At 41.0% G+C, this 20,944-nt stretch overlaps 1 protein-coding gene across 8 annotated transcripts in view; it reads left to right on the plus strand.

The window, feature by feature from the left end:
* Positions 1-20,944, plus strand: part of sv (paired box protein shaven) — a 120,114-nt gene that overhangs the window by 14,940 nt on the left and 84,230 nt on the right. For 7 of the 8 annotated variants that reach the window (XM_089179057.1, XM_015327642.2, XM_089179058.1 and 4 more), the window contains exon 2: positions 15,528-15,844. In XM_089179057.1, coding sequence (XP_089035183.1) covers positions 15,643-15,844 — 202 coding nt within the window. In that variant the 5' untranslated portion in view covers positions 15,528-15,642. The remainder of the gene's footprint in view (positions 1-15,527; positions 15,845-20,944) is intronic. The other variant, XM_089179060.1, reaches the window with a different exon arrangement.

Genomic DNA, 20,944 nt, shown 5'->3' on the forward strand with positions numbered 1-20,944 from the left:
TGCAACGGCCGGCCGGCCGGCCGAACGGCCGGCCACCTGCGCTCTATGTAAATCTAACGGAGCTAATTTCTAATTCGCTACCGAATGCTTTGCGTTTCATATCAATCGTTCTACGTAAAAGCCAATATAAATGTTATTTTATTTATTAATTGTGCGCGTGATCTATTGAAAAAAGAAAAAAAAGAAAAAAAAGTATTGATAGCCATGTAGAGAGAATGAAGGGAGAGTTAAGAAATGCGAAGCACGTAGTAAATAACTCGGGGAATACACCTGTCAGTGACAGTCGGAGCGATATCAATGGCGCGAGCGGTCCCTTCTTTTTCCCAATGCTCGGGATGTTTTCTTCCTCTTTCTCTCTCTCCCTTACTCTTTCTCAATCCATACCCCCATGGCTGGATACACTCGCGCGAACCTGTTCTCTCGCGCGTCTCCTTGTACGGGGCCACACATCAGTTGGATGTAGTCATCTGTATCAATCAGGGAGCCGGTACGAGCTTACACACTTTCTTGCCCCGGCACGATCTATATACATACTCCAAGCAGTTAACTCCAATCAGGGTCGATTGCGCCGGACAAGTAGAATAATTATTGCCGCGGTGAGATTATTGAATTATTAGCGCGCCCTCGTATCACCGCTATATACAATATTTAAATGCCGCAAGATAGATATCCTTTTTTTACTTTATCTTATCTGCCATATATACGAGCCAAAGATAACGAGAAAGTGTGATTTAACCAACAAAAATATATATTTGAAAAATAATTCATTCATTGCCCAACTCGTATAATTAGATCAGCGAACTTATGAAAGTTCATATGAATGTGTTTTTGCTAAAGGTAACTTTTTGATATTTGTCGAATCGTTTGGAGATTTGCGCGAAGAGAACGCGGAAAAACATTGTAAATCGATTGACAAGATGATTTATGATTTTCCCTTTCGATCGAGAAATTCTTGAGACGACGCCGCGTTCTTCTTTGAAAATGACGTTTGCTTGGATCTTTAGCGATCGTTCGGTGGATCGATCGTCGATCGTTTCGACGATCGTTACTTTCTCGAGCGAGCGTAAAAAAAAGCGAACGTTTTACGATAACACGCGTCGTCTTCTCGTTCATAAATTATTTATCGCGGCAAACATCTCTTGGCTTTCATTCGAGCTGTAATAATAAAAATCCACAATTCGTGTATGTTTTGTTGGCTAACTAAGATTGTAAGACGAATTGGAATAAACGATAGGGTGATTAATGTTGTCTCGAAGCTTTTAACGTGCGTGCATCATCACGCGATGCGACACGCGGCGCACCATCGATTAATGAATGCCAATTTTACCTTATTTATGACATGGCAGTATCACCTTCGATATTTCTTCGTCATTTGGTCATTGGTCTAGTATTAAATTCTTAAATTACTTGTTCGTTTTAATGGCAGATCATACATACTACATTAGACATACGAATACTCGAAAGTTGACTTTCTCGTCTCTTCTTCGTTTGTAAGAAAGAAACGATTGCGAGAGAATGACATCGTCCTCTTGTACTTTCTTAACCAAGACTATATCGAAGCGACGATGCCGCCTAAGTGCAGGACTGTGTACGAGAGGCACACCTGATACCACCAACTCGCGCTTATTACGAACCGACCACCGGCCCGTACACACTTGCGAGTAGTATACCTTTTATGCGTGTACGTTTTTCATGTGGGTATGTATTTTCTTGGTATACTACTTACTTAGACTTTCCCACGGAAATTTCCGGTGATTTGCGAACGTTTTGACGCGTCTTGTCAAGGTCGCATTTGTCTTTTATCTACAACAAATTTATTCCAAAGATATACTTACCGGCTTACAAAGTATTTCAACGCATAAAACTTCTCGAATGCATCGAAATCGTGTTAATGTAAACAAACAGATAATTATTGAAAAAAGAAAGTGCAATGTTCTCTCTCTCTCTCTCTCTCTCTCTCTCTCTTAGTGTCGTTAGCTCGATCTCCTGATTGTTTCTCAAACGTAATTAATAGCCACGATGAGAGAACGCGTGACTTTGTAATCTCGCGATGATGATAGGTTAGCACGTTTATGGGTCGAAAGGTTAAGTAATTAGCCGCGTCTTACGTGCATCTAATTGAATCGAAAGAAACTAACGCGAGGAATAATCGAAGTTATTCTCATGTAGTCGTTTCCTATGTGGTTTGCCGTCTCTATCGAATAATTTCTAGGTACCTGTAAAAAAAGTCTTTTTCGATTGAGAGTAATTATCGTTCAACAGGAAGAATCGTTTACAATAGGTTGTTGCGTCTAAAAGGGTCCTTTCCAACAGGTGTATAAAACCTTTATATTATATGTGATATATACATTGACCACCCCCATAAACGACCGGATATTTTCCATGTCGGTACGAGCGTCATCGTAGAAAATGGACACGGTACGAATTAGTGTCGAGTAATGGTAGGTCTTACGACTTTTTTTTCTCTCTTTCTCTCTCATTCTCATAGGTATCAGGTGCATGCAAACGTGGCCGTTACCGATCCCCGGCACGTGAGCAAAACCCTTAACCGATCCACCACCAACCACCAATTTCAATTTCTACATAGAATGAAATAAAACGAGAGTACCAGGGCGAACTTAACTTCATGTATCTATATTTTTTACATTTACTAATTAGAAATAGATATATGTTGTAGCCCTAAATTCGTATTTAAGGGTTTGTTCGATTATTCGAGGCACGTAGCATAGATCTCTTGTACAAAGTTGTATCAGGTGTAAGGCGTAGGTTCTCTGTGGAGAACGTGTCTAGGAACGTAACGGACGGCAGAGAGCACGTTTCTTCGAGGTCCGGTGTGGTATACAACATGTCTTTCTTCTCTCTCTCTCTCTCTCTCTCTCTCTCTCTCTCGTCGATCGCGAGTATCGTGCGGCATGCAAGGAGGCGGGTCAAGATTTATCTAGCAAATAACCTCCTGTTGCTAGCACGTACCACGCGTAGCAAAACTTTCCGTCGTCTTCTCTCTTCTCGATTCGACCAAATACACCCAACACCAACGACAATGTCCTTATCCATTGTTTCATTGGAATCCATTGCTTTCAAATATGCCCAACTTTTATTCTTTTACCTTTGATGAAAAAAGGGTCCATCGACTTTTCAACGAGCTACGATAAATTTCGTTCTGCCTCGACGATCATTTCAATACTTTTCAAAGGTAAAAATTGCTTCGAGTTGCAGTGTCGTACAACGTCATCGAAAAAGATACCGAAATGCAATGTCAACTCCTACGTTTCTATCGAATCGAACTCGTATCAGCTGTGCTTTATGAAGCTTTGTCTAGTTTAAGAGAACGTTACACGTTTTCAACTTGTCCTTAATGACAGATATGGTGGAAGGAAGGTGTATGTCTATCTGAGCGTTGCGTGCCACGTTTCAATTCTTATCGGAAATGAAAAGGATTGTACTTGAAAAATCTAACAATACGAGTGAGAAATGAGCAAGCATTACTCGGTCGAGGGTTAAAGGCTAGATTATCTATCCAGCGAGTGGGTTAACGCGAGTCAGTCTCTTAGGAAATCGCGTGAGAGAAGAGGAACGAAAGAAAACAGTAGTTAAGTAATAACGCCAAGTAAAGGAAGAATAGAGAGAGAGAGGGAGAGAGAGAGAGAGGTTTATATTCTCTATATAATGGCGTTAAAAAGTAATGTTGTATGGGAAAACGCCACGCGTGTTCTATCTACGGAATCGAGAATTTAAACATTCGTTAAAACGGATCCTCTCATTTATTTTTTCGAAAAAAATTGTTGATCAACTTTTACAGTCAAAGTTGAAGAAGGTAAAGAAAAAATGAGTTTTTAAAATTTCGACTCGTCTGTCGAAATTGTATTAACAATAAAAGGGTAATTAAAGTAAAAACTTTTGTTTACTCCCTTTTGAGAGATAGAAAAGCGGTGGTCGTGGTACTATAATCGGAATCGTAGTCGGTACTCCTTTAGAGGCATTATAATACTACTTTATATCTGCGCCATATTTTGCTGGGCGCTTCTTAACGAGGTGCCGGACGGAGTTTAGCTCTCGCTGTAGTACGCACCATTGCACTGTTCGTTGAATTCTCTTGGAACGACCATAATGCCATTGGTTCTTTAACAATCATTATTTGCGAGCCCAGAGGGCTATCGGCGATATATCGAGATTCGATCGAATCTCTTCGCATCGATCGTATTGTATTGTTTATAATATCACGTTGGCCGACATAAAGTGTAACAGTTTGTTATTGTATGAAATAAAAATAAGTATTTTCGTGTAGATATTTCGAAGGTCTTTGCAAAGGAAAGGAAAGGAAAGGAAAGGAAAGGAAACGGACGACGATGGGCCGTTGGTGCCGTCATCGTCGACGGAAACGTTTCCTCCTTCTAAGAGATCCTGGCGACGTCAATTATACTCGAAAAAGGAGAGAGGGCGTCTTGGTAATAATTCAGGGATATTACCGTACTCTCAACGGCTGCACGGTTTACAAGTGCTTTGTGCCCTTCTCCAGCCTATATTTCCTCTCTCCGGATACGTTATAAATGCTCCTGGTAACTCCTTGGGTAACTCCTTGGGTCACTTTATGTGCCTCTGCCATTCTAGTTGTTACTCCTTCTTTCCTTCCTTCCTTCTTTATCCCACACGGCTAGCTGGACGATTCCCTTTTTTTTTTTTTTTTGCAAAATACCTATCGAATAAAAAACATTTATGAGTCGTTCAGCACGTATTTCTCATCCCGTTGTTTCTACTTATATATATTTCTATTTCAATTTCGTATGCCCCGTGTTTCTTTTCGTATAATTTTTTTCCTACACTTTTTTTTTTCTTGTCCCCGTCTCTTTCGTAAACTCTCAAGCGAAAGAATCCGCTTTCGCTTTTTCGAGTAATTGCTCTCGCACCGTTGTCTTCTACCTTTTATTATCGTCGTGATTCCCTTCAGTTTGCGCCGCACTCTTTGATATTATCTTTAGTACGATTCGCTTTCCCGTACGATCTCGGACACGAGATACAAGTTTGACTCTGTCTTCTACATGCATACCTAACGCCGCGTATATGTACGTATTCACGATCACTATGATTTCTCGAGCTACATTTTACGAGTTTTCCTTTAATTTATTACATCCGTTTCCTAAAGGAATAAAAAAAGAAAGAAAGAAAAAAAAAACAACTTATTTCGAGGCTCCGCAAGGCCGATACGTTTTTCGTAAGTTCTTATCGCAAATTTATTCCCATCGAATATCGCGAAGAAGGACGACACCATACAAAAAATCAAATACAAGTTCTAAGGTGTTCCCATTTTTGTATTAAATAATAAGGAAAAGATTGAAAATAAAAATACGAAAATAATGTATTAAAATTTGGATAGGAGAAAAGGCACCACGTTGCGTCTTGCATTAATCGAGGATGTTACTTTTCTTTGTTTTTCTTCGTTGTTCTGGCTGGCAACCAGTCGCGCGTTAGAGCGTCGTCGGCCAGATAAAAACCTTGTCGACTTCCTGTGCCACCCGCCTTCGTCCAAGGTCGCCTCATTACGCGATCTCAGGTACCTACTATGGCCGACTACTTTGCGGATATCTCTACTTTAATCGACTCCTTCAAGGCTACGAACCAACTGCTTTTCGGCATTCTACTACCTTATCTTCTTTTTTCTTACGAACATTTGTATTGTAAACACTTCTCGTTGATCACGCGCTGATATGATTTATTATAAATTGTATAAACGATAAACATACGAGTTTGAAGATGTGTCTTTCTTTCGAATTGTTCGTCCAACTTTGGACCCACCCTGAAAATCGTAGCAAAATGCGTTGGCGGACGCGTCACGCGATACCAGAAAGCTTATCCAGATAGAGTGCATGTAAAAAAGAAGGCTTGCGCCAATGCGCAGGACGAAATAAATCACGCGATCGCGTATGCGTATTATTTTTCGTTGCAGTCGCATCGATCATCTACCAATGTGCCATGCGAGAAAGTAAGTTAGATATGTGTGTGCATGCGCTCGTGCAAGTAAGTATAACTTGACTAGAATCTATAAGTACTTTGGCTATAACATCTTCCTGGTTAGTAAAAGATTTGTTAAATTTTTTTTGGGGAGAGAGAGAAAACTTTGGAATTAGGTTTTAAGAGAACGTAATATTTGTTTGCTTTATCGCACGATTCATCCTCAGTGTCGGAGGGCAAAACGTGCCCACGTATTTATGACATTTTGCATTTCTGGTCACAACGATTTCTCTTTTTTTTTCCTTCTCATTCGAAAAAAGTATCGAAAGAAACAGATTGGTTAGAAATGTACCGTTGGAATTTAGTTCCCCGCCACCCCCGTCGTCTCAATTTATATCGAATCGATCGAACCGATCGATCGATCGATCGATCGATCCTCTTTCAACGTTCCCTCGGTTCTCCGCGTTATCCGTCATTCCGTATGAAACAACGACGCGAGACTTTTTCTCACACGGCAAAAAGACCTCGCATTCCATGTTAAACTCGTTTCGCGATGCTATTTAACATCGGTTCGAAGAAGCGATCCTACCATTCCATTTCCATAGCTTTCCATGATGAATAATTTGCATTTAAACAACTTCTTGCTTTTTCCCTTATATTTGAGCTTGCAAATTTTCCTTATTTTACGTTCAAATAAATCAAGTAATGCAAATAAAAAGTAAATGCAATACTATTGCATATCGTTTATTTTAGAGATAAAACACTAAAGCAAATGTTGACATCGTTCATTGGTCAACCCGCTACTACTTTCCACGTTCACGTTTAAAAATAATTAATGACGGTGACGAAGATCACTGCGATATATATATATACACTATGTTTCGTTCTTTTTGATTTTGTGGTATTTTTTGTATTTTTTTTTTGTCTTTAGTCGCAAGCATGGAGAATTTATTCGAGATACACGATAACGTACCGCGAAAAGACACTTTAACGACACCCGCTCGACTGTTTTATTTTCTATCCTTTGGACAAGCGTCTGTCTCTTTCTTTCTTTCTCCGAGTGATCGGTGTACTTCTTATAGACTCGAACTTGTTCGTAACTAAGCGCGGTTTTGCCGGACGTTTACGACGAGAGCGGCGGATCCTCCGCGAACTGGAGCGGCTCAATTGATCCCGCAGCGTTCTCACTTTTCCACGGATCCGATGATCATTCGAAAAACGACAAAAAACAGAAGAAAAAAAAAACAGAGAGACTACTCGAGATCTCTCGATCGTTCAAAGAGGGCTCGCTCGTTTTTCTTCGAGAAACGAACAAATATACCAAGTCCATCTTCTCTTTTTATTTCACTAAAACTTCCTTACAACTTTTCTAACGATTTCATTTTAAATCTATCCTCCTGTGCATACTAAAAAAAAAAGCAAAAAAATTCGATAGACTATCGAATTGGGTCCTTACTCAGGGTCAAATCTATAATATTGGCCTAAGGCCGAAGAAACGGAACGAAGTCGTAGGAACGAAGTCGGTCATCATCGTCGACGAATCCAGTTACTTCGAGGTGCTCCGAGCGACAATCGATTCGTCTCCGTCGGGCATAACCGATCTGCCAATATCGGGCCTTTCCTGTGTTTAGACGAAGCTTCGACGCTTCACCTGTACACACCTGCTCCGTTGGCGGCAGCGCCGACGACCAGGTAAACGCGTAACACTTCTCTCTTTCTCTCTCTCTCTCTCTCTCTCTCTTTCTCGAAGCTGCGATCGGCCCCATTTATGAATGAGACGTCTCTCAAAGCGGTCTTTGCATTCGTCACGGCCCGTGCTCTATCCTTCCTCCTCCACCTACTTCTTTGATCGTCGCCGATCCAAAATAGTGCACTATACGTTCCATTGGCCAGTTCGAAAGCACGCTAATATCGGTGCATTACGTATATCATATCACCGAGTAGCGGGACAACCAAAGACGAGTCCTCCAACTATTCTACGAAAGAAAAGGATTGCGAAAAAGCGTAGTAACATTCGATGATAGGACTTTCCCATGAAGGAAGAAGGGCAGGATGATGCGGGGCAGGATGTGCCAGGACCGATCAATTGTACACGCCACTCTTTTTATTGCTTCCATCTCTCTCTCTCTCTCTCTCTTATTTCCTTTACCGTTTCCATTGGTCTTTTCCTTGTCTATATATTTGCTTTTATTCTTTCTTTAACTAGCGAAGGAACATTGGAATTTCAGTATTTTTATATGTGAAAGTTTGACACGTACTTCTCAAGTGGTTTATCCTAAAATTAATTAAGAGTAAAACGATCTATACAGGAGTCGAAGGAATACTTACAACTTCCTGAATTGTTTAGTTGCGTGAAAAAAAAAAAAAAGAGAAGACGAATCTAATAGAGAAAATTAGAAGCGAATAAGAAACTGGTGGAAGTCTCCTTTGTATTCGAAAGTCGTGACAAGGGGAGTCGTCGGTCGTCTGGTTTCCCGGTCTAAGATCGTGAAAGTGTAAAGAAACTGCGCTGCAGATCCACCGCGTGCGCTCGCTTATCGTAGAAAGATCGATAAAAATGCAAGGTGGCACGCGGCCTGGACCTTCGCTGACTCTACAAACGGGTATACGATAGGGTGGGCGGACTAGCAACTAGTGGAAGGCAACTGGAAGGCAACTGGAAGGCAGGCAACTGGGAAGGCAACTGGACTGGACTGGACTGGCAGCCTACAACGAACGGTCGGCGAGCTTATCCGGCTTTCTTCCTACGTATAGTAGTAGTAGTAGTAGTAGTAGTAGTAGTAGTAGTAGTAGTAGTAGTAGTAGTAGTAGTATTCTCCTAGGATACCTCTACGTATTTCTAAGGTAGATTCGCCGATCTCGAAGGCGCCACGCAAGTCGGAAGAGAGACGCCAAAGTCCTATCACGAAGCTCCTCACGTTCGACTTACTCTACCCTCCAACGATGCATGCTTATCACTTTTCCTTAGAACCTTTTACCTGTTTTTCCATGCTCCCGGAATGTAATACTTTTTAAACGACAGCTATATCGGATGGATACCCATCTTTATTTAATTACTTTTACGATCTGTAAATATAATAACTAAAATTAATATAGACGAATTGTGTACAATACATAAATATAAATTGGAATGATTTATGTTACGCCCTTAGTCGTTGGTGCACACAAATGACACAAACAGTACCGAGGCAGTATCGAGGCAGTATCGAGGCAGTATCGAGGCAGTACTTATGATCGAATTCATAAAAAGGGAATCCGCCGATCGAATTTATCGATCGTGTTACGCGATCGTCGATGTTTTCTACCAACAGCACGTATCGTCTTGGAGCACGCGAACGCGTTTCTCAGCAGGTGCTTGCTCGCGCGTGCATGCCTCCTCCTCCTCCTCCTCCTCCCACCCATGTCCGTGCATGCATGCATGCATGCATTGCATTGCATTGCATTGCATTGCATTGCATTCGTGCGTGAGTTCTTCGTGCGTTAGTAGTGCGTGCGTGCATGTGCATCGAACGTTCGATGTCGCCCGAGAAACGGGTATTCTCGCTGAATAACCGAGCAGAGAGGAAGGAAAGAGGAAGAAGAAGAAGAAGAAGAGACGACGATTGGACAAGGTGGCCGAGGAGGAGGAGGAGGAGGACGGAAACAGGACGCGATCGTTACAGTTACAACGTGTATATAATCCTTTGATTATTCTTAACGGACGATCGACTTCTAAAGAGAACCATTGTCGCTCTGATTTAGGCTTTAGAGAAATGGAAAGAACAATGAACTCGTCGACAGCTTCTTTCTCTCTCCTCTCACTATCCAGCCCTCGGAGCACAACAGGATTTTACCGTTAAACGAGCGTTACTAAAGTTTCGCGACACTAGTTGCTTTACAAAAATCTCACCGAAAGCCTAACCGAATCCTTTACAAGATTACTTTACGTCTTCGATGCGATTAGATTTATAGTAAAACTGTTATTACCCGGTTACCTAGTTTGTAGTTTTGTTATTTAGTTTTGTAAATGCTTTGGTATTTGTGTCAGCTGAAGGCGCCTAGATATAATTTAGTTGCATTCGTTTAATGATAACTTTTATTTTAAAGTAAAGCCAAAGATTTTGATGATCCTAATGGCCGTATGAAGGAACATTATATTCCAATTTGGATTCTAAAATATTTTTCAAAGCTCGTTTGTAAATCGATTTCATCGAAAACTCCAAAGATTCGATTTATCCTAACGTTGGCCTACTTTCTCCAAGCTAATAACCGCGATACATAAAATCGAGGCTCTCCACCGACGACAATCTCTATTTGTAGTTTTTTTTTGTTTTGTTTTTTTTTTGCAGAAAAATACGTGCTAATCGAAAGAAAAATATCTATCGTCTATAGTTTTATTTTTATTCGATGCAAGCAAATGCACTTTGATGCATGACAAGTATCGAGATAAATTTGTCTCATCATTTTTTTTGCTGTACATTCATCCTGCAATAGAATGAAATTGAAATGGAAGTTGAATTGGTTGGACGTTTCATTAGATTCGCTACATTTGTCGAGTTTTTTTATCCCCGCACCCTAGTGCCCTTCTCCTACGCCACGAAAACGCCTTTCCCTGTAACACCGCGTGCTCTACTACTCCTATACGGCTTATCTTTCTATTACGTTAGTTATATATATATACAACTAGTAGAACCGGCCGAGTATTACGCGCTCGAGATATTTGATTCGATAGTCGATCGAGTTTATAATCGTCCAATGACCGTCTATCGATTGTCTTGCCAATGATTCAATGCTCCCCCTTTGATCTAACGAAGAGTGAAACCATTCGAAAAGGTTTTGACCGTGGTAAAATATATATATATATATATATAAAAATGCGTGGGCTCGTTGGAGAAAGGAAAGACACGTTTAGGGTTAAAACTAGGGTGGGAGGGCGTGCACCGGTTAAGATGGAAGAACCGATAATAGCGGGATCGGCGTTTATACGGAACGTAGATAGGATCTTGGACGTTGGAGTCGGAAGAATAGACGACGAGGGATGCCGTTACCAGATGCACGCGGTAGAAGTCGGTGCTGCAGATCGGGCGCAACGATGGTGGGATGCACCTTCGTAGTACCTCTTACCTGCTGGCACACAGATACACATACACACACACACATAAACACACACCCTCTTTCTCCCGCGTGTATGACGGGGACCGGACCGAAGGGAGAAACTTGGGATTAATCTGTCGGTGGCACGCGCCACCGACACAGGTGCTTCTCTTTCAAACTTGCCGGCCAACTTTTCTCTCTCTCTCTCTCTCTCTCTAGCAATCCCTTCGAAAACAAAGCTAAACGATCGACTATTTTTTTGTAGTTATACCTTTATCTCCAAACGATCCGACATGCCAAACTCTCGATAGGATCTTTACGTCGTAAAAACTAACAAACGAGTTAACGAACCAAACGCAAATATGGAATGTAAATTGTAAGATATTCGAGAAAACAGGAATATTTGCAAGACTGTTACAGCTACAACGTTCGAAATTAGTTAAAATCTATGGTTAAGGTAAATCGGCTAATTTCCCACGAACGACTTTGCAAAGTTGTCCAAGTGCTCGGTTCGTTCATTTCTAAGAGATTGCAAAACCGGAACAGAAAGAAGCTTCTCTCGGTGTATACTTCGGTTGGAAGCTAATCGACCGGTCTCCAAGGAATTCTCGTCAACTTCAACGCGACGATAATCTCAAAAGATTAAGGGAGTCGTATAAAAACCGAAACGAACATCACCAAAGTTCTCGTAATAAGATTTTGACAAAAAAAAAAAAAAAAAAAAAGAAAGCGTGTATGAAATAAAAATGTGACTTTAGTCATTAATTGTAAGTCAAAACTATAAAAGAGAAAAAGTAAGAAAGTCACTTTTACCGTTGATAAGTTTAGCCGTTAAACTTCCATAGCATTGAGAAACTGGAATTACTTGACCCGCGAGTGACGACTTCGTTCCAGTCAAACGTCCCGCACGTAAAACCGCATATTTAGCGTCTAACGTAAATACATTTTACGTGGGTCGACCGAGCGAGATATGCTCCAGTAGTCGCATAAATGATTTTTATTCTCAACTTAAATTAGATGCAATGGTCAATAGGCTTCTGTTAGCATTCGCGACAAATTCGACGCTATTTTTGTGTTGCGTGGAAATCCAATTATAATGTAGATATATGCGCGTTGCGATTGGTCGCTGTTGTAGGTAACGTTCGAACGATGGTGTATACATGCACCTAGGTAACGGGGTTAATGAGCAAGAGAGGAAAAGAGACGACGTTTTTGTTTTTTTTTTCTTGCTCGCAAGCTCGATCGAGAGTCGATGGTAATCTTTCGTTGAGTAGATACGCCTCGCGTGAATATTCATGCACGCGTGTTCTCTCTTTCTCTCTTGTTAGAGTTAATCGCCGATACCGAGAACGATCATCATCGATGCTTCGATACCAGTTCGCGATAAGAAGTCCGAGCTGCGCTTTCCGATCCAACGCGAGCGTGTACTTTAATTTTCTAATTGCCTACACAGAAAAGAACGAGATACCGACAAAATCATCCTTTACAATGTTTTATATTATGTTTTAACCATTACAACATAAAACGGATATTGCATGATATTGGAATAAACTTAAAGATCGATATTGAAATATACGTGAGAAAAGGATCTATGGATCATCATCGTTCTCCTCTCTGTAGCTCTGTATGGTTGGAGAGAAGGAAGGAAAACGCGTGTTTGAAATCGATAGGATGATATAATCGAAAAGGGTGAGAAAGAGAAGCACGTTTCCGAAGATTCCTTTGGGAGATTCCATGCAAGAGAGTATTCGTTCGTTTATGGACCGAACCAGTTGCATAATGTATTATCGAGTGTTTTCGCGTGAGACTCGGTTGCGTTTACGCGCGTGCGTACTACGAGAATTCCGGTAGCTAAGATGTATATGTGTGTGTGTGTGTGTATATGGCTCTTCGGTCGAGCAATTTCTTGATGCATATTGTCACGCGTTGTTAAGCCTCGAGAGCACCGCCATTACGAGTGAGCTGCTGCTGCTGCTGCTTCCACTATACTACTAAGAAGAGGAGTCTTGTAGAGATCCTTTACGTGCGGTTTAACCGGCTGGCACATCGTCGTCCTTCGCGTTAAAGGGAGTAACATCCTAGACGTCAAATGGATGAACGAGTTCTACGAATCTTCTCGATCGTTCGACAAAAATTTCGATCGTTGTTTCGATGGAACTTTCATGTTTCTCTTCTGGACGAGTAATAATAGTCATATGAAAAAAGAAAGATCGATTTATCGTTAGTCAAATTTAGGAGTAGCAGAGGGAAAGGTTGAGTCATCGCGATAGAAATAAAATAGTCGAGAGCGCGTAGTTTCTATTTTGTGCTCGTTAGAGAAACACGAGCTACCCTTCGGACGATCTTTCCCGATCGTTCGACCACACGCGAGAGGAGAGTAGCGCCCAGGATTTTTCCTCTCTACGCAAACACGATTCCATTTTGCTTTCTCTCTCTCTTTCTCTCTTTCTTCTTTCTTAGTGCACGAGCCAAGACTCGAAACTCGTTTCACTGCTGCTGCTGTTGCTGTTGCTACTACTACTACAACTACTACTACTACTACTACTACTACTATACTATGGCGTTTCCTCGTCCACCTCCGACGAGCTTTACCTTCCTTCTTAGAGACGTAAAGAGTGGTGCCTGCCAGAGAAAGAGAGTACCGATGGTAGTCCTATGGGCCTCGTGAGAGGGATAGTTAGTAAAGTACGCGGCCGTTCAGGGACCATAAACAATGGTTTTAGCGACTACGTATATACTTCGAGCCGACTCCCACGGTTGCAAAGAGAAAGAAAGACGATTCCTCTCTTCCGACTCGTGCACGATCTTTACGCTCGTACTTTGCCCAACTACAACTTGCCCACTTTGCTTTACTTAAGCTCCTTTTCCCTCTGAGCCAATCTTTTAACCTTTTTTTATTTTTTTTTTCTAATTTCTTATTCTTTTTGCGCGTTCAATACTATCTTCTAGTCTGGATAGATTGTATAAACTATTTCATCGTGGAAACACATAGGGAAAGAAAATTGTTTGGTAAAAGCGGTAAGTACCTACTTATAGGATCTCCTCCTCATGTTGCGCATAATACGATATAATTATATGCGATATAATCGTTGGGTGACTAACGTTCGTTCCTTCTATTTATTTTTTTTCCTTTTCTCTCATATTTTTCCTTGCAGAGAATTGCTAAACTCTCTGTGACTCTCGGCGTTTGTTGTTCGGTATTATCTACTCTCTTGTTGGCAAGGGTGTCAAGTAAAGAGTGTGCGCTTATGCTTCTCGCCGTTCCCATACTTATGTCTACGTTAAGTGGGAAAAAGGTTGCCGACTTTGTTCCTGCGTTAGCTTATTTCGCGCGTTTACGCTTTGTCCGTCGTAATTCGCTCAACGACGCGATCCTTCTCTTGGAATTTTCCTTTTTTTCTTTCGGATCAAAAAAACAAAAACAAAAAAAATACGAAAAGTGCATCTTTTCGGGCGTGTCTGACCGTGACCGTTCGAAGGGAAAAGAGAAAATCTGTATCCCCTGTTTACTACGTCCTGTTTCGCGATGCAAATCGACGGAACGCGGGAGTAGTTTTGAATTTCACGGATGAACGACGAATGACGATTTGTGCGACCGCCTGGTGAAACCTCTCTCTTTCTCGTAGCAAAGCTCCATGCCTTTTCTCCCACGGACGGACAATGGAAAAAAAAAATGAAATTTATTCTTGAAAATTTACGAACCGCGTTCGCGTTTGCGTTCGCGTTTGCGTTCGCGTTCGTTCTACGGCACATCGGAGAACACAAGATTTCTCGTATAAATAACTTAGAAGTTCAGAAGTTAATTTAGGTGCTTGATACAGCGGTAATGACTTTGACGTTTGACAAAAGTAATCTCGGTGATAATAACAACGATCCGACATTAAAAAAAAAAAAAAGAAAAAAGTAAGAAAAGAAAAAGACAAGAAAAAGACAAGGAAAAAAGATAGATAGAAGTGGCTTGTCTCGAAAGTAGTCGTCAAAGTCCATCGTTTCGGAATATCGAATGGGAGAGAAGAAGATAGAAAGCGTGGACACGAAATTACGCTTCATTCATCCTTTCATTCATCCTCCCACCGAGCCGCCCTCGGTGTGTCGCTTTGCGGCGGCCTTCTCGGACATAATAAGCAAAAAAGATCACCCGGCAGGCCATTACGTAGAAAGGAACGAAGAAATTATCTACTCCGGGCGTAAAAAGCGTGGCAAAGGCAATTCCACCGTGGTTGGACCACCGAGACTTATTTTTGTAATCCTTCGTCTACCTAACTTCCTTCTGTCATCCTTCCCGTACTATACCCAGGAGGAGGGTATAGGAATACCGATACCAACTCTATTCTTTCATCATTGATCTCCTTGATCTCTCCGCGAGTCACTGACCGGACGCGAACTGTGACCGATTACACCTGCGTGAAAAAAAGAAACACACACACACACATACAATAAGATCTTCAAGTCACTCGATATACACTTTCGATATAAGATTATATTTCGATATTATTTTTTGTTCGCAGGAAGGAAAGAAGCGGAAAGAAGGGAGCCGCCAGACGCCTCGTCCAAATCGGCGAGGTGTTGTCCGAGGTGGAGGAGGGCGTCGGGAGGAGAGGGTTGGAAGGAGGGTGGCGTGCTATGATCAGCATGGAGCTTCCGGCCCACGCGACGCAGCATGGTGCTCTTCACCTGGGGGTCGGGGTCGCGGTTAATCCAGGTGATCCAGCCGGAAGTACTCTAGCCGCCATTCATCCGCATCCCCAGGATCCCCTAGCCCTCCACCATCACAATCACGCTGCCGCGACACCCGGAGGTATGCATGAGGACTCCAAGAAAAAACGTATGTTTCTTCTTACGAATCCAAAATCTCTCAAATTCAACATTTTCGATCTTTCTTTGTCCTAGGAATATTTTTCGTTTGATAAATTTTGAAATGTGTATCTTGTACAAATTGATAGAGAATTTCACGGACATCGAAAGCGTCGGAAAGAACGAATAACGAGCGCGCTGTTTGCACGCGCGGCTGCGAATCCGTATAAAATCGTAATATTTCATTATTAAAAGAAAATTCCTCGAGAAAGAGAGAGAGAGAGAAGATGGTTGTTGATTAAAAATCGAAAAGTCGAGCGTATCGGGCAAGTATCAAGTGCTTTTTCTTTGGCCGATCGGAAAGCAAGGTGGCGCGAGACATTCGGCACTCTCTCTCTGCAAGAGAAAAGAGAAAGAAAGAGAGGGACGACGGGTATATAGTCGGTGTTTTGTCGCCGTAATTGGTCTTCTTCTTGTCCGCGTTGCCGAGTCGACGCTGGTCTCGTAAAAACGACCCCAGGTGAGATGCCGACACTCGCTCGTACATACACAAGCTCTCTCTCTCTCTCTCTCTCTCTCCACCTGGTGTCGTACTCACTCCTTCTAGTCGTTCTGTGCTTTTTCTCAACTCTCTCTTCAATCTTTTTTCTCAATCATTCGTCGTCTTCCCATATCGAGCGAATCGAGCTCGATGATTTTTGTCCGCTTCGAATCGAAAGCAAATACGACACGCACGCCTTCGACAGGGTTTCTTTATTCCGTTCTCTACCGTTTTGTCTGCGCCTTTGCGAGAGAACTTCCTCCTTTCCATCATGAGTACGATGCATAGGTATATATATTATACATATTGTGGTATGTACACACCTGCGAGAAGACCTTTCTATATACTTTTCGCACGAAAGTAATCTTATTCAACTAATTCCAAAAGAAATTACACGTATAGGATTGTAACCCCTTTCTTTCCTCCTCTCTTTCCTCCTCTCTTTCTCTCTGTGTGTTTTTCTGCACGCGTAAATCAGGGAGTTCAAACAGCACTTAAGCCGTGACTAATCGGTGCATATCGAACGATAAAATCGAACTCGCCGTAAGAGCAACCTCGATCGCGAAACTTTTAGGTATCGCCTTGTATTATGTATACCTACTACAGATAGTAGTAGTAGGATAAAAGTTGTTACTCGCTAAACACACGCGGCTTCCCTTTCTTCTTCTTATCTCTTTCTCTCTCTCTCTCTCTCTCTCTCTCTCTCGCACTTTATTTACCTTTTTATTTTTTTGACGAGTATGCAAGTTCTTTCCTGGACGATAATTACTCGATCGTCGTGGATCGCTATCGCATCGGTGTCTTCCTTGATTTTCTTTACTTCTTTCCATTCTTTTCCCCCCCCCCCCCCTTAAAGTTCTCCCCATAATGGCCGATAAAAGTAGGCACGGGTTCTTATCTCGGTGCTTCTTGGTTGCGCACGAGCTTAGAATATTACCGGTCGATAATTAATACCGGCAAAGGAAAGGAAAGGAAAGGAAAGGAAAGGAAAGGAAAAGAAAAGAAAGGGAAAATCGCGAGGAAGGGTTTATACAGGGTTACTCTTAACCCCGAAGCTGCATGGCGTGGTACATATAACCGATAGGAATGTGGTGCCGGGCAAAAAGGTCGAGGCACGTGCTTCGTGGAAAGCCGCCGATAAATCTTCGTCCTGGCAAGGCACAGCCGGCGCTTCCATTACGATCTCGAAGGATGACGATGCATCCTCGAGCGCATACATTCTATGTATGTATACATACGTGTATATCAAAGTTTTATTCCTATCTTTTATCCTCCAATATCTTTAACAACTGTTTTCCAAAGAGTCTTTGCTCTCTGTCGAATGTTCCATCCAAGAAATTCATTTTTCTATTACATATATGTTTTAGTTTAGTCTTTCGAGTAATTATCAAATAAATTGCTACGTCATGGATATAAATAATTACGTTCGTTCTCATCATCGAGGATGATAATCGCGGTAAAAGTGATCCTAATTAAATCTTCGATCTGCGGGATATCCAAGTATACAAATGGAAAGAGAGAGAGTGAGAGAGAGAGAGAGAGAACTGGACTCAAAGTTAGCGCGTGAAAGACGGCCTTGTTCCATACGGAACAATCGAGTTAGCTGAAGTTGCTTGGATGCCTTGCGAACGTTTGCCATCCTGGACACTCATCGTCGTACTCGTGCACGTGTATTTATGTGCATGCAAGTTCGAGTACGTGCTTTTGTAAACGACAAGCATCGAGCGAAAAGAAGAAGAGTTCGTCCTTCGTCCTTCGTCCTTCGTCCTTCGTTCTCCTCTCTCTTCACTTATGTGTAACGTCGTTCGGGACTGAGAAAGACACAGTGGTGCTGGTTAAGGAAGATGAAAGGCCGCCGCCGTGGCAGGAGCCAGTGACAAGGCATGAGCTCTCGATACGAATAAAAGAAAAAAAAAAAAAAAAAGAAAACAAAGAGAAAAAGATGGGTAGATTGATAGAAAGAGGAGAAAGTCCAGAAGGGGGTCGTTAAATCTAATGATATCAACTATTTGACAAAGCTAAGCCCAGAGACCACACACACATCTGGAGAGTACACGTTACGTACGCTTCTTTTTCGCATTATCAAAAGATATAGTTTCGTATCGAGAAGATAATAGGTTGGTAATACTTTTGAACGATGATTAATTGCCAGGAGAATTGTATTTCGCGAAGGAAAGATTTATGATCGATATCGTTATGTATTAATCATATTTATTATACGCGCTTTAATCGTTCGATGCGATTCTAAATATTTGTTGTCTCACGTTGCCGATGAATGGGGTAGAAGAAGTTGCAATCGAATCAATCGCATGGCCCATCTTCTTCCTATATATTATCGATATCGCCGATCTAGCGCCCAATAACGAGAATCGAGGAAGAGAGAAACGACTTGCTGCTGCTCCTGACAGTGATCGACCGTGCATTCGAGGCTTTAATGTCAATCTGGAAACGACTCGAGCATGCTTGACCTTTCTACCTCTTTGAAATATTCGCCTCAAAATCTAAAGTCTTTCGTTTACCAAGATAATCAAACGAGAAATCTGACATTAATTACCAAACGCGAAAAAAAAAAACTATTGCAAATTCAAACGTTGTTTATCGTTTGGCCTGTATAATTAACATGAACACAGTTTCGAACAAAGTCCAAATAGAAAATCTTAATCAACCTTTGTAATTTCCATATTCTATGTATATAAATGAAACAAAAAAAAAATAAAGTTTATAGTGTATAACAAGTTTTCAATGGTGTCTATAATATATTCCAATAGGTTGTAATTTGCAATATTTTTGTTGTCTCTCTCTCTCTAGTTTATCTCGCGATCGATATGACATCGATTCTTCGTCAAACGCTCGTTGCATGACTCGGTCTACGAATTAATCGCGTTTGCTTTGAAACTTATGGGAGTCGAAGGTCCGTTTCTCTCTAAAAGAAGAAGAAGAAGAAGAAGAAGAAAAAGAAGAAAGGGACTAGGACTCAACTCTTAGCAGTCTTCGATTATCTCTAATGGTGCGTGTCTTTGAGTGGTCGCATTAATTTGTAATTAATACCTCGAGTAGCTTTGAAAAGGAATAAAACATGCAGAGAGACATGCATTAAAATACATCGACGCGTCGGAAAGCGTTGCACCGCGTAATCTCCGTGTTTGCAAATGCGAATGAAATCGTTTAGTAAACCTAACCTGAGAGACTACCTAATGATTATTTCGTATATCGGTACTGGTTGTGTTTGGAATTGGTTTATTGTTTCTTATTCACCTTCTCCGATTACTTTTGCGATCGTGACTAAGCGAGAACACAAACCTTCTTGGTTGGATTCCGTTATGTTGCTTGGTAATTAAGACGATCGGCGTTTACAAAGCTTACATAATTATTGTCAACAGATAGAAAGAAAGAATAAAGAGAGTTAGTTGTGACGATGATGACGCGAAATGCAGTGGACAAAATTTGTTAACTCGACCGCGAACGGCAAGAAATATGAAAGTTGGTCGACTCTCTCGATTTTTGCTCTTCTCGATTACGTCATTCGAGTACGATCACGTAAATCTTTTCTCATGATCTCTCTCGATAGGTTAATAAAAAAATCCTTGATAAAAAAAATTCTTCATAAAAAGTTGTCATTTTTTATTGGAAAAAAGAAAAAAAAAATCAACCTGCCTATTATGATAGAATAAAATGCGAATTTTAATAATGAACCGTTTACTATTCATACCTTTACTTTTTATTATTCTTTTTAATGAATGTGCAATAGTTTTATGACTTGTATTAATATAGATTTAAGCTGACAGATACTTTCTAATATAATATTAAGCAAGATAATAAGAAAATACAATATATAGAAAAAAAAACCAAATAAATACATTTCTAGGAGAATCATAGAAGTTGGAGAAAGTTTCTATCGGTGCGTCATGCATTTTCAAATTCTTTTGCGAATAATTATTAGCTTTTTTATAATCATCGACAACACATATTTGTCTAATGGAATATTCGTCTTTCATCCCTTCGTAAGAAGAAAGATGCCGCGATGCGAGGTTAACTGTAAAAGTAGCTACTGGAGAGAAGTCTACTCTGACTATCTTGAAATCGGTCAATAAATTTAATCGAAGCAACGACGATGACGACGACGACGACGACGACGATGACGACGAATGTCATAATCATGCCGCATATGGGAGAGGCATCGTCGGTACGTCGATATAATCGTAAATAACAACGACGACGTATGAATTTCGCTGCGACTTGGTTATCGAACGAAATAAGAAATTTTACTGATACCTAGTCTCTACCGATCATTAACGATCTTATTTAACGATAAGATTACCGGAGAGATTAATGTTCAATTCGTTAGAAAAAAAAAAAAAAAAGAAGAAGAAGAAGAAAAATATTAAAAAAATATTTAGACTTTCGTTCTGCATACTTATGCATATCTATAGATGCACGCAGAGATACTAACAAGAATATACTTATTTAAACATCGTTCCATCTTATAAACAAGATGATATTAGATCAGTCAATTTTACGATATATGTATCATATATCATTTATCATCGATCTAAAGCATACAACCTGTACAAGTTATTAATGTTACTTTCA

The sequence above is a fragment of the Polistes dominula genome, unplaced genomic scaffold, assembly GCF_049000335.1.
Source record: "Polistes dominula isolate Pdom_NZ unplaced genomic scaffold, Pdom_raw_medaka contig_37, whole genome shotgun sequence".
NCBI classification, from domain to species: domain Eukaryota; kingdom Metazoa; phylum Arthropoda; class Insecta; order Hymenoptera; family Vespidae; genus Polistes; species Polistes dominula.